General features: G+C 34.2%; 1 protein-coding gene across 1 annotated transcript; it reads right to left on the bottom strand.

Annotated features, from left to right (window-relative positions):
* Positions 1-1,865: 1,865 nt before the first annotated feature.
* On the bottom strand, positions 1,866-13,353 carry LOC127863626 (keratin-associated protein 5-5-like). The gene is made up of 2 exons (XM_052403253.1): positions 13,149-13,353; positions 1,866-2,150 (listed from the first exon to the last, which is right to left on the bottom strand). The coding sequence occupies exons 1-2, from the start codon at positions 13,172-13,174 to the stop codon at positions 1,943-1,945; spliced, it is 234 nt and encodes a 77-aa protein (XP_052259213.1). The 5' UTR covers positions 13,175-13,353; the 3' UTR covers positions 1,866-1,942.
* Positions 13,354-14,843: the final 1,490 nt, after the last annotated feature.

The following is a 14,843-nucleotide window of genomic DNA, read 5'->3' as shown; positions in this document are numbered from 1 at the left end:
TCTAGGCATATGCAATTCAGATGTTATCTTCGTGATGTTGCGTAAAAACATGGCTATAAATGGAAGAGAAAGTTCTTGCCAAACTTTGAGAGCCAGTTGGCGAAACAACAATACTTTCTTTCAAGTTGATAACTACTGAAGCGTATCTCTTTTCTCATTCTTCATTGGAAATGAAATTTCACATTTTTAAAAGACAGTCCAAGTTGCAATTACAGATACATTTGTTTCTCAAATGACGTCAAATTTCCGTTTTCTTTCCCATCAGTTTGTTATCTACAGGCATGCATTGTTTGTAGCCTTGAGTGTACATCGCCGAGGGACTTATCTATTCGTTATATTCCTACTACTGTTTGCAAGTCTTATTCCTACAATTGAAACTAATATTATGATATTGTGCACATAATATTATTATATGATTATTATATGATTGGACAGGATTCATTGTGGGGACAACATCTACAATAGTTAGCAATTCACGTTTTTTACAAAAAAAGTCGTGAAGAAATTTTCGCACGTGCGGAAAATAATTATAAGAAGCACAACTGCAATGGAAAAAAAATGCTTATGAGGAACCTCTATACACATGCGAACTTAGAATAGTGGTACTCCGGTGTGTCTGATTCTAATTGATGTGTGCGGTATTTGCAGAAATGAATTGGAATGCCACTGGGCGAGTGTTGAAAAACTGCTTTCTTCAGTTTATTCGATTTTGTTAAAGATTTCCTCAACAAATCATTGTTACTATATAAGTATATGACTGCACAGTGCGAGTATGCATTTTAATACATGCTCGTAAGAAGCGAAAAAATCGTCGATACGCCAATTTGCATACCTTTATTTATAGCTTTCAATATAGTTATATGTATACATCATACCACCAGGGAGTGGTATTCATAAAACAAATTGTCCATGACATTATTAAACAATCTTCGCTTTAAATATAAATGCAGGTTTATTCGTATGATCATTTTCCCATTCATAGCGATAAATATCTTGAACAATGAGCATATTGTATTACCAAAGACGATTATCGATTTGTATAATATTCAATTATTATGTAAGCTTCAAGCGATTACTACTTTAATATATTTTTCGTTCATATCGTGCCAATCAAGAAGCCCAACTTAACACGGGTTTTGGTGAGCATATCAAATGATATACCAAAATAATACTTAGTGGGATTATAAAACCGACTTTTCACATAAATGATTTACAGTTATTATAAAAATAACATTTAGTCTTTTTCACTTGATGCATACAATGAATCATGGTTTAAACCGCAAGTAAATACTTTACGTTAACTTTTTGACGTTAAATTGTAGTATGTTTATATTTATTTCTGGAAGCATTGTTTCGCATGAACATTTCCAATGTTTGTTAAAGTTTAATAACTTCTCTTTCAGTCATAATGTAGATGTATAATTTAAATAATTAATTTAAATACAGCTTCCTATTATATTTTCCCCTTACTATGATGATAGGTTGAACATAGGAACCAAGCTTGCCTATATATGCTCACGGTTGCAATTCAATGCTATAGGTTAGATACTCAAAATATTTTGTTTCTATTATATTTAGTTGGGTTCATCATTGTCATACAGTAGTTGGTTGCTTGCGCTGTTACAATTTTCAAATGACGCCTGGTCCAACGATCAAAGACCAAAGCAGGTAAAGATTCATTATATACTTCAATATAGTGCATGAATACATCGGATTCGTAAACTAACAATTCTGAATAAAGAAACGTACTAGAATAAAGTCAGCGGAACTTAACTTTCGTCTTTATTATATTAAATAATGTTTTGTTTTACATTAACAAAATGATTTTCTTAATTTACAAAATAGTTATTTAATAAAACCTCAATGTTACATATGCGTCTTTTATTATGTAAAATAGAAGATTCCATGCCAAATCTACGCGTCATTGTAAGCTGCTGTACATTCAATTGCTTATGGATATGCAGCCGTCGCCGCCGTAGCCGACACAACCACTTATACAACCTCCGCCGTTACACCTCCCGTCACCACTTCCGGTTCCACCTCCTCCGTTTCCCATTTTACAACCTCCGGGCAAACAATGGCCGTCACATTCGGAGCAGGACATCATGCTCTCACATTGGTACTCGCCTACGCTATAGTCATCCGTGGCTCTAAGCAAAGAAACATTTTCTGTCAGTATTTGTATCATACAATGTGTACATAGTTCAGACATTGCATATTAGGTAAGCAAATTGACAGATTACATGCTTTTGTAAATCGTTTGTTTGTAGTTCTTACTTCAAAGCGACAGTGTCATGTTATATTTAATTTCCATACAGTGATATTTTAATACCACTGGTTATAGTAAGATCTGGCCTAACTGACGAAAAACTTATCAGTTTTAAGGCAAGCTTTGAACTCGCTATATAGGCAGACTTTTTCCGTAAACGCAAAATATCTAAAGATTTTTATGTTCGAGTATTTAGACGAACAAGATTCTCCTTGGACACATATTTCAGTTTTAAGAATGTTTTAGAGTACTTTGATATTTAATCCGCGTTTAATATGTTATCATGGATAATTTAATCAACGATTATATTCTTCAAAGTGTATCAAATTTGTATTTATTATATTATAAATTATATATTATAAACTATAAATAAATAAATTATATTAAATGACTATACTTTATATGGCGTGTCAAACGTTGCAAATTCAATGTTTCCATATGTATGTGGTATATTTGCATATATATGTTGTATAAATTCATGGTAAAATCCATTTATATGTGGTATATTTGAATATATATGCTGTATATTTCCATTTGTGTGTGGTATAATTGCATATATATGTTGTATAAAATCATATATATATGGTAAAATCCATATATATGTGGTATATTTGAGTATATATATTCTATATTTCCATTTGTGTGTGGTATAATTGCATATATATGTTGGATAATTTTCAAATATATGTTGGATAATTTTCAAATATATGTTGGATAATTTTCATATATATGTTGGATAATTTTCATATAAATGTTGGCTTATTTTCATATATATAAAGATATATATATATATGAAAATTATGCAATATATATATATACATAAATATATATATATATATATATATAATAAATAAATAAATATATATATATATATATATATATATATATATATATATATAATTTGCTTGCTGGGAAATATTTTAACGGGTATGACTAAACAACGGATATGGCTTTTTCGAGACTTAAGTGCATTCATCAAACATCATGGCCGACAAAGACATGTGAGTAAAATGATTACGCATTTGGTTTTAAAATTCTGAGTCTCAAAAGGCAAACAATTATTAAGTTTTGGAGCATTACTTCAGTATGAATGTGCACATTTATTATCCTGCAATTATTTGTAACATTATGGTGTTCTTTCATTTTGTTTTAGCAGTATCTATTAATTCGGATATGCACACTTCGGCTTATTATTTTATCATGAAAGACGGTGGTTTAACAAATGCAATTTCCTGTAATTTCATCTTCTTCCAATATTTTATTGATATAATCTGGAGTATCATCGATTTTAAAGCATGATTTTGCCATTTGTTAAAGAAGTCTCTTTAAGCTAAACTGTATTTTCAGTACATTTGTTGTCAGTATTGATGGAGAGGAGCATCACATCATAGCATCTGCAACCCTTGTAGGGGCCCTGAATTCAGATGGTATACTTAACTTATAATATTTGTAACTTGAAAAAAAAGCAACACAATTATTATGTCAAATTAGGAATTAATAAGTGTGATTATTGTCAATCAGTTACCAATACTTCAATTTACATTTTATTCATGTCAAATAAAATATACCTTACCACCTAACTGATGCTCGATTGGTCATTGCCCGCTCGGTTACTAGTTACATTTACCTTCGGTTACATGTAAGTATTCTTACATGTACCCCGGGTACGGTACATATACTCAAACGTTCCTAGCCGACTTTAGACTGTACCCGACTGTTTATTCCCCCCCCCCCCAAAAAAAACAAACAAAAAAAACACGCTACCGATAACCGTAATTACGAAACAAACTGCTATTTTATAAAATGCATCAACATGCTTGTTGAGTATGAGTTTCGATAATATAGATGCCATTTTAACAGAAAATTGACATAATTATGATAATAATTAATTTAAAAAATAATTGCTGAAAACGACCGATTTAGCGCTAAAGTTCCCGGGTATGTATGAGTATATTTACCGTACCCCGGGTACATGTAAATATGCTTAAGTGTACATGGGGTACATGTAACTAGTGCCCGAGCCGACAATGACAAATCGAGCCTAACTGACCATCCCATTCCTTATTTACGCTCTTAAAGCCTCTTTAAACATTGAAATGCGTTCATCATTATTATTGATTGAAGATGTGGTGACACTTTGTATTTCAGACCATTCAACCAGGCAACATGCCTATGAGTACATGTTATCTGTGCTGAGGCAAGGTTTGTCATTCACATTTTTTCTTATCTCTTTACTTTCAAATGAAACTTGCAAATGTGATTGCTTACATGTTTAATGATAATTATGGATTCAAATAATGCAAAAATATTTACGTGCTTGTATTATTTTCCGATTGTTTATTGCAAAAAAAGTGATTGATTTGTTTTAATTTCAAAGTAAAAATTGTGATGTGGTCACTTCTTAAAATACTGAATGTGTTGTTATTGGTAAAATATTGGATAGCCGCACATGCGCATATATCACAAAAACTTGCTTTACTTTCTGTCTCAAGAATCACAGAGGTCAGGAGGCATCTAATGCATAAACTTATTTGCGGACCTTTTTTATGACTATAATAACCGTGTGTGTAAACAATGTTTACCAATACTGTACATAAATTAATTTTGATCTTAGTTCATTTATGTTTGTTCATTTTAAAGACAAGCCTCTACATTTTAACTTATTTGAAAATTAAACCACACAATGGAAATGCCATATTGCAATGTATAAAAAAATCCTATAGCTGCTGAAAGAGATTTTATTATCCCCTGCCATAGGCGGAAGGATATTATTTTTGCGTTGTCCGTCCGTCCGTCATTCCGTCCGTCCGTCTTTGCATCCGTCCGTCCGGCACTTTTGTGTCCGGAGTCATATCTTAAAAATGTGCTTTGGCGGATTTCATTGAAACTTGGTATGATGTATATATATGGGTAAGAGGATGATGCACGCCAAATGGCATTGTACACCATCTGTTAATTACGGAGTTTTGGCCCTTTGTATCTTAAAAAATGCTTTTTTGGGTCAAATATAACACTTTTGTGTCCAGAAGCATATTGTTGGGGGGGGGGGGATATCAATTCAACGGATTTGCTTGTTTATTTTGTATTACAGGGAAGACCAGTGCTGGTACTCATAGTGATGGTGGTGGCGGTGGTGGTGGGGGAGGTTAGGCTGCTGGTGATGATGATTGTGATTATGACAATGATTGTAATGCTGATACGGATAATTCTGATGATGATAATGGTGACCATGAGTGGATAATTATACGCCCACAAACGAAGTTTAGGGGGGTATATAGAAGTGAGCGTGTCTGTCTGTCTGTCTGTCTGTCGGTCGGTCCGTATTAAGTGTCCGCTCTCTAATTCAAGTAGTATTCATCCGAGCTTCACCACACTTGGCCAGAAGTTGTATCTAGATGATGTGTAGGTAAAGTTCGAACATAGGCCATGCCGGGTCAAAAACTAGGTCATGGGATCATTTAGTGAGTTTTTAACATTGAGCATGGTGTCCGCTGTTTTATGAGAAGACAACATGCGAAATATTCTGTGTCAATGCGGCATGTGGGGGTATTCGTAACGTCTGTGACAAAGCTCTAGTTTATGATGTTTATGATAGTTGTGAGGAAGATGATAGTGAATTTTAAGGATGGTGAAGATGGTGACAATGATGATGGTGATTGTGGTAATTATGATCATGGCAATGATAATTATGCTTAAGATTTTGACAATTTTAATAATGATGATAAAGGTGGATGACAAACAGGGGGGGGGGGGAGGGGTAATGATGATGGTGATAATTGATGATGTTGATGATGGTTATGATGATGCATAATTTCGTGGTTGAATTAAGGGTACATGTATTGCTGACAAGGATCATTATAATGATGAATATGGGTCACCATAAGCGGATGATGATTGATGCTGCTTTTGATGTTGACAAAAATGAGGATTTATGATGGTGATGATGAAATTCATTGAGTTAATTTCCTACTTTGTATTAATAACACAAATACATTTTAGGAATGGTCATTGTATCACATATTTAACCTGTATTGTGTTATAAATTAAATTTTATTGTTACAACATAATAAACTCATGCAAAATCTTATGACCAACCTCCAAAAGTGCAGCTTTTTAAAACGCAACCTCGAAGTTGGCCTATTATGCTGTGAATGTTACCACACCCTTTAACAATGATTCTAAAGGAATGGTCAAGGCTTGTTCAAAAGTGATCACAATTTGAAGTGGGTATGTAGGAAAGGGTTATGATATTTAACAGTTCTCTATTATTCACAATGTATTAGCGTGTATGTCTTGCCATTATTTATATTGTTTGTTAATTGTCATTGTTTTAAGATGCTGTAATTATACCCCTATTACCATTGGTAAGGGGGGCTATATAGGAGTCACTTTAGTCTGTCTGTCGGTCTGTCCCAAAATTTCATATTATCTTTACCAAACTTGGTCATAAGTTGTATCTACATAATGTGTAGGTCAAGTTTGAATATGGGTCATGCCTGGTCAAAAACTAGGTCACGGAGTCACTTTTAAACTGATAGTTTTTCCGGACCATAACTATGTCATTTATCGTTAGATTTTAAAATGACTGGGTACATTTGTTGACCATCATGGGACGGTTTGTCGCTCAAAAGAATTATGTCGATATCTCCAAGGTCAAGGTCACATTGGAGTTCAAAGGTCAAAATGCTTGTCCGGACCATACCTATGTCATTTATCTAAATATTTTAAAATGACTCGGTACATTTATTCATCATTATAGGACGGCTTGTCGCTTAAAAGAATTATGTCAATCTCCAAGGTCAAGGTCACACTTTGAGTTCAAAGGTCAAACATGGCCATACATGAGCTTGTCCGGGCCATAACTATGTATTGTGAGATTTTAAATTTACTTGGCACATTTGTTCACAATTATTGGACGTTGTGTCATGTGAAAGAATTACGTTGATATCTCCAAGGTCAAGGTTACACTTGGAGTTGAAAGGTCTACAATGGCCATAAATGAGCTTGTCCGTCCATAACTATGTCATTCATTGTGAGATTTTAAAATGACTCTGTACATTAATTTTGATCAAAGTCATTGGACGGCGTGTCATGCGACAGAATTCAAGAGTTCAAAGGTCAAAATGGCCATACATGATAGGGCATAATAATTCTTAAAAATCGCAATTAATTAGCTTCTTGTTTGTGTGAAGACAGCATGCAAAATATAATGTGTCAATGCAGCATGTGGGGTTATACGTCACGTCTGTGATAAAGCTCTAGTTGTTTACTGTTCAGAACAGTGTTTTATCTAAAGGCTTTATTAAATATTTGTTTTAATGTTTTTTGGAGTCTCTGCCTGAGAACCAAAGACCAAACCATAGACAAGATCACAAACCCTGCTCCTGCTTGAACTGTACAAAGCAAATGCAAATAAGTTCAACTACCCTCTGTTAAAAAAACTTTGTGGGAAACACTGTGCAAATCTCTTAACAGTAAAGGTTTTTAATAGCAAGTAGGTTGAAGGGAGATGGAAGACCATCGTAGCAGCTTATCGTCGAGCTAAAGACAGCCTCAGAGCGACGGGATCAAAGATTATTAATGTGATTCTTAAACAGATTGTGATGGAATTTGACACTTAAAGCAAAAATAGATCTAACATTGGATCATCAGCTCAAGTATGGAATGATTATTGTGTGATGATTAGGAGTGATCTATGGATTTCAATGAAAGTAAACCAATGAAAACAAACACAATACCTTAATATTGATATGTTATGTCATCATCATAAACAGTTTGAACATAAATACCTTAAACAAAGGTCAACCATATGATATTATGTTTCAATGGTTTTCAGCTCGACTATTATATGTGAAATATATATAGTGGAGCTATCCTACTCACCCCGGCGTCGGCGTGAGCGTTCCTGTTTCCGTTCGCGTGCAAATGTTAAAGTTTGCGTACTACCCCAAATATTTTTAATGTACCTTGACATATTGCTTTCATATTTTGCATACTTTTTTACCAACATGACCCAAACCTATATACAAGATCAGACAACTCTATCAAGCATTTTGTCATAATTATGGCTCTTTTTTCAGTTAGAATATGCATATCTATGTTAAAGCTTGCGTACCACCTCAAATATGTTCAATGTCCCTTGGCATATTGCTTTAATATTTTGCAAACTTCTTTACCAACATGACCCCAATCTATAACAAAAGCAGACACATGAGACAACTGTATCAAGCATTTTGTAAGAATTATGGCCCTTTTTCCCATTAGAATATGCATATTATTGATAAATCTATGCTAAAGTTTGCGTTCCTCCTCAAATATTGTCAATGTCCCTTGACATATTGCTTTCATATTTTGCAAACTTCTTTACTAACATGACCCCAATCTATAAACAAGAGCAGACAACTGTATCAAGCATTTTGTAAGAATTATGGCCCTTTTTTGTCTTAGTAACTGAATATTTTGTTTAATTTTGTGTTTAGATCAACTTGACTTCTAAGGTATCAAAGCTATTGCTTTCAAACTTCAAATATTTTCTTACTATCATGAGGGTACTGTACCTGCAAAGTTCATTTTTACCTTGACCTTTGACTGACCTTGACTCAAGGTCAAGAGTAAATTTTACTTACATTGTCATAACTTCTTTATTTATGATCAGATTGTATTAATACTTTGACAAAACAACACTTACCTAAAAACCACAATGGATTCCACCAAAACAATACCCCACGCCCCAACCCAGAATCCCTGCCCCCGCCCCCGCCCAACAATTTTTTTTTCCTTTTTTTATTTTGAAAGATCTTCTAATAAATGACCACACCCCACATTATACCCCCCCTCAACCCCACTACCCCCCCCCCCCCCCAAAAAAAAATAGTTTTTTTTCCTTTTTTATTTTGAAAGATCGTCTAATAAATGACCCCACCACACATTATTCCCCCCTCTCAACCCCCCTACCCCCCAAAAAATTAATAGTTTTTTTTTTCCTTTTTTTATTTTTGAAGGACCATCCAAACTTTCCACCCAAGCTATTGCTATCAAACTTGAAATAAAATCTTATTAGTTGTTTTATGTCTTTACAAATGTTCAATAGATTGTGGAAAGTAAATCTGAACTATTATTTGACCTTATTGGATAATTTGAACAAATACCCCATGATGGCTTACGTTGTACTGTTAAGCACTCGAATAGTCGAGCGCGCTGTCCTCTGAAAGATCTTGTTTCTAGATACATGCATGTTTAGGCAGTTCTTCTTTGTGTGCAGTTCTGAATATATTTTACTTGAATTCGAGGTTAAACATTTGCATTCAAATTATAAATTGCATGCATGAAACACTAAAAAAAATCTATACACTGCAGTAATAAGCTTCCAACACTTTAGCATGTTGCATTGACTCAAAGTTTTAATGAAATAAGTGTCAAATTCCAAATCATGGATGATATTGTTATTATTGTTGTTGATTTTTAGCTCGGCTGTTTTCGTAAAAAACCCCGAGGTATTATCATATCGAGCTCGTCGTCCGCCGTCATGCGTCGTGCTAAAACCTTTACATTGACTCTAAAATCAAAGTGCTTCCACCTACAACTTTGAAACTTCATATGTAGATGCACCTTGACAAGTTCTACATGCCACACCCATTTTGGGGTCACTAGGTCAAAGGTCAAGGTCACTGTGACCTCTAAAAAATAATTCTGACAAGCTTTCATTTATTCAAAACTGCACCCGCTGCCGAGCGTGGCACCCGTTATGTGGTGATCTTGTTGTTTAAAAATATGTTATCGTTTGTTATGTAATTTGCTATAAAAGTGGAACAGCAAAAGACATATTTTCAAGAACATAGAAATGCATACATGTGAAAACAATTATATTGAATACACAAATACCTTATCATTTAACAGACATATGGACACTTAATTTTTTTATTACTTTTAATTAAATTTTTAATTAAATAAATAGTAAGATAAATGCATGATCAGGACTCAAAACTAACCGTCTGCAACAGAAACAACTAACAGCAACAAGAATTTTTGATGTATCAAGAAAATAAAATGACGTGCATAATGTCCATATTGCCATCTATCCATGTTTCAAGTTTCATGAAAAAATATGAAGAACTTAAAGTTCTCGCAGGATCTAGAAAAGTATGTAGGATCGACCATTTTCAGCAGTATTTCTAGTATATTTGTTGCCATAGCAACCAGAATTCTTGACATAGGAACAAAATGAAATGACGTGCATAATCTTCATATTGCCATCTGTCCATGTTTTAAGTTTCATGAAAAATATGAAGAACTTATAAAGTTATCGCAGGATCCAGAAAAGTGTGACAGGCTGACGGACACACAGAGCGCAAACCATAAGTCCCCTCCGGTGAAACAGGTAGGGGACAATAACTACTGAGCAGTATTAGTGAAAACCAAACATTTTTCCTAAATAATGGTCAATATAATAATGACAATTTTTATTAGTATGTTTCATTATTTTTAATTAAAAAAGTTAACCAAACTATATAGTCTAAACAGGTAGAACAGACACCGAAAGCTTGTTAATTGATTTTATCGTTAACTGCATGGTTATAATTGTTCTTTTCATAACGCCTTCGACATTAGTTTGAGGTACAAATAATGAAAAGTTATTATCGTCATGTTAAAAAAGAATGTCAATTTCATCTTCATTTAAAATGTATAAATTATGCAAAATGCAACTTGCAATGACTGTTTTGACAATGAACTCTATATCCACCATATCAATAAACATAAGTCTGCAAAATCTACTCTTTAACATACAAAAGCTGTTTTCTATGAGAATCACTGGTGCCAGAAAGGCCTTGTTGAAGTTCACCTGTTGCCCTTGAAAGGTGACCATTATGGCGAAATGGTGTCATCAAGTATCTAAAAATCGGATAAGCTTCATCTCCTATTATGTGATGCATTCCAGTAAACCCGGGAAGTGTAGCATATAAAGGCGAGTTACGGAAACGCGTGCATCATGCACCTTTCCAGGCCACCATCAACACATCTGTGAAACGCCTGTCTTCTCGACAAACAGCTTGCAAGATTATTGAATAGTGTCCTTTTCTATTGAAGAGGTCTGGAGATCTTTTCCTTGGTGCCGACATTTTTATGTACGTCCCATCTATTGCCCCCCGAGACTCCAGGGAAGCCTTTCTAATTTTGAAATTCATCAATCACAGTCTGCTTGTCATTGTTCGATGGCCAATATATTACTGTCTTAAGAAGACTGTCACATTAAACTGTCAGCATTCTTCGGTTATAGGTCAAAGAAAGATGACTTTGATACGTTAAAATGGACTGCAATAGACCTTACTGTAACTAAATTACCCAAATACCAAAGCGTCATTAGTAAGTCCTTATCAAATGGAACTTGTTCAAGACCCACAGTTGCAATCCTTCTACGAAGCTGATCATAAGTTGACATTCTCTCCAGAACTCTTTCAAAAGTACCCCTTGTCATGCGAAAAAGGTCTTTACGTCATCTTGGAGGTACTGAGGTATGGTGACTTCAACGTAGTTAGGCCACTTTCGGGAATTTGCAGCTGAAAAGAAACCAAATTACTAGTTATTAACAGGATTAAGATAAAAGCCTGTTATATTGCTTTGATTACGTCAAGCTTATTAATACCTTAAAACTCAATATGACTTTTGTGCTTATATAGTAATCTTTATTACTTGTTCAGAGCATTTTCAACCCAGGACCCTACCACAACCATGTGCCATTAAAAGTGCAAAAATTATTCAAATAAAACTCAAATTTGAGTTTAGATGTTTGTTTTCATGGCTATGTTAACATCACAGGGCTTAAGCATGGTCCTTAGATGTTAGGGAGTATGGGTACACTCCAGTGGGTGATACAAATTCTTTAGCATCTTTATTTTTTTCATAATTAATGAATTCCGACTATTAATTCAATAAATAAAAGATATACGTTAGTTGGTAATAATTTTATTGTCAATAGTTAATACTCTGTGTATACATTTAAACTATTCACGTCCCGAGGCCGAAATTACTGTTCTTTATATTGTCCGAAATTTAGTTTATCCGAAATAGCATTGAATATAACACGTGAATTCGTTAATAATGGTAGAATAGATATTTCACAATACGTACATTGCTGCACATAGAGCGGCGAAATCGTGGCATTGTTCCAATAGCCTTATCAAAGAGAAAGTCCATTTAATTTTCTTCAAGTCATTTATCATAATGGTTGAATTAATTGTGATTACGTCAAATCGGTATGATTAAATAGCGAGTAGTGCCCCTTTCCAAGGACATGGTTTTCTATAAACGGAAAGGGCCTCATATGTTTTATTTTGAATGTTTTCCAACTGATACAAAAGAAATGTACTAATAATCTTAATAAAGAACTCATACATCATTATTGAAAGTTTCAGCATTAATGTTGATGAGGCCTTTTCGTTCCACTTTAAGCACATTAAGCGGGATTAAGCCATCTCCGCTTTTCAGCCACGCCTGTTCATTCCCCAGCATGCAAATTATTTATATATATGAAAATTAACCAACATATATATGAAAAATATCCAACATATATATGAAAATTATCCAACATGTATATGAAAATTACCCAACATATATATGAAAATTATCCAACATATATATGAAAATTATCCAACAAATGTATCACTTGAATTTTGCAACGATTGACACGCCATAGATTTAGTAAATTCTTCGTCTTAAATAAATCGGAGATGAAATACATATGTTTAAACACATTTAGTTAGAACAAATAAACATATGTCCACGCAATAAGAATAATTAACATTTAAAAAGTATACATGTGTATGGAATATTAAAAAAAACAAACATTTATCTTTTAATTAGAGATATAATATAGTAATATTACCTTTGTTTGCTTCTCGAGGCAACCATTTTGAGAATTGCCAATATCGAATTATGCGTGTGCGCGTGTAGTAAGTAGTTTCCTTTAGTAAAATGGTGAGATATGATTTACATTAGACCTGCAACTGAAATCAATGTACAGTGTTAACAGACCGTATCTCTGACTTCTATAGACACTCGCGCTGATCTACGTTGCAATGAGAGGTGCGTCTGTATGAAAACGTGATACAGCGTCACAACTACAACGGTTACAGCGTCTTTACAATTATAGACATAAACACGCGTTTAAACAGGTAAATTCTTTGTTTAAACTTACACATAAATATGGAATATGTCATTTAATTTTATTTATTATTGTTTCTTTACTCGTTACCTAAGCTATCGAGACATTTTCTAGCGTGAAATCATGATAAAAGAAAGAATGTCAAGCTCAAAACATAGAAAATCCAATTAATTCGTTGTTTCTGGCATTGCAGTTTCTGTCACGATAATCATTTTCAATGATTTGTTTCAAGTTTACTCTTGACACACGTTTGACGCCCATGTTTATAGTATTATTGGTGATATCTATCCGATTTTGCAAAATAGTTGTAGCATGTCAACTCCGTGTACATGTTACGGTATCTTCTCTTACGACTAAGACATGCAACGGTGTCTTCTTTACAGCGTTACAGCGCCTGCAGGAAGGAACATTTACAAACATGGAGATTTCGTTCCACGATTATAGCCTTTTGGACGTTATTATGGAGGTCGTCATTGATTGGAACAATAACGATGTGCCTGAGGGAACATCTGGACCGTGTACATCGACGCCTGTTGCCACAAAACAGAAGGTAGATCTGTTTCTCATGTCCCAGCTGTCCGTATAATACAAACTCTAGGGGCAATCTTTACCACCATTGCGTTCCGTACACCAGAAAAAGAAGGAAGAGTGTCCCACGTGTGGTAAAACTTACGCCTCCTCATATGATCTACGGACTCATGATAGAGTTGTTCACGAAAAAAAAACATGTTTGTGTAAATCTTGTCGCCAGAGATTCAATAATCGCGCTGCTTTAAAGAGACATCGTGATGTGAAACATGCCGATGTGTGTAAGTTCATTTGTGCAACAATTGGAAAGAAATACTACGAAAGAGAAGCGTACATTGGGCATATGAACAAACACATAGGTTCAAAACCGTTTTCATGTAAATGTGGAACATCATTTTGCTACAAGTCGTGCTTAAGCCGACACATGCAGACTTGCCAACAGCAGAGTACCAAAAAGGAACACAAATGTGACTATTGTGGGGTAGTTTTTAATTCAAGGACTGTACTGCTGGATCATGTACAAGGGAAACAAGGAGACAAACTGTATACATGCTCGTGTGGGAAATCGTACTGGTGGAGGTCTTCCCTGGCACGCTATAAAAAGGCTTGTAAATTCCGCCTAAGTAACTTTAGGCCAGTGCACTTTCAAGTTTGTCCTGTTTTCCTTGAATACTTAAGAGCACTTTTATTGACACTGTTTGATATGTTCACTTCAGTATAACCATTAGGAATCAAGCATAATCTTTAAGTTTCATTTATGGGGATATTATATCAATATCGTGTTTGTTTTTAGATAGTTACCATACTGTTTATTTAATATTTAACACATTCAGCCCTGAATATTCAAGCAAATATTCATACGGCATGAATTGTCATTAGCTAAATGTA

This window comes from Dreissena polymorpha, unplaced genomic scaffold (assembly GCF_020536995.1).
Source record: "Dreissena polymorpha isolate Duluth1 unplaced genomic scaffold, UMN_Dpol_1.0 chrUn021, whole genome shotgun sequence".
NCBI lineage: Eukaryota > Metazoa > Mollusca > Bivalvia > Myida > Dreissenidae > Dreissena > Dreissena polymorpha.
This window is presented reverse-complemented; position numbering and strand designations above follow the sequence as displayed.

Excerpts from the sequence above, each read along its gene's own strand:
- LOC127863626 (XM_052403253.1), bottom strand. The coding sequence starts at position 13,174 with ATGGTTGCCTCGAGAAGCAAACAAAG. Across the intron at positions 2,151-13,148 it reads GCCTCGAGAAGCAAACAAAG|AGCCACGGATGACTATAGCG; the intron begins GTAATATTACTA and ends TTCTTTGCTTAG.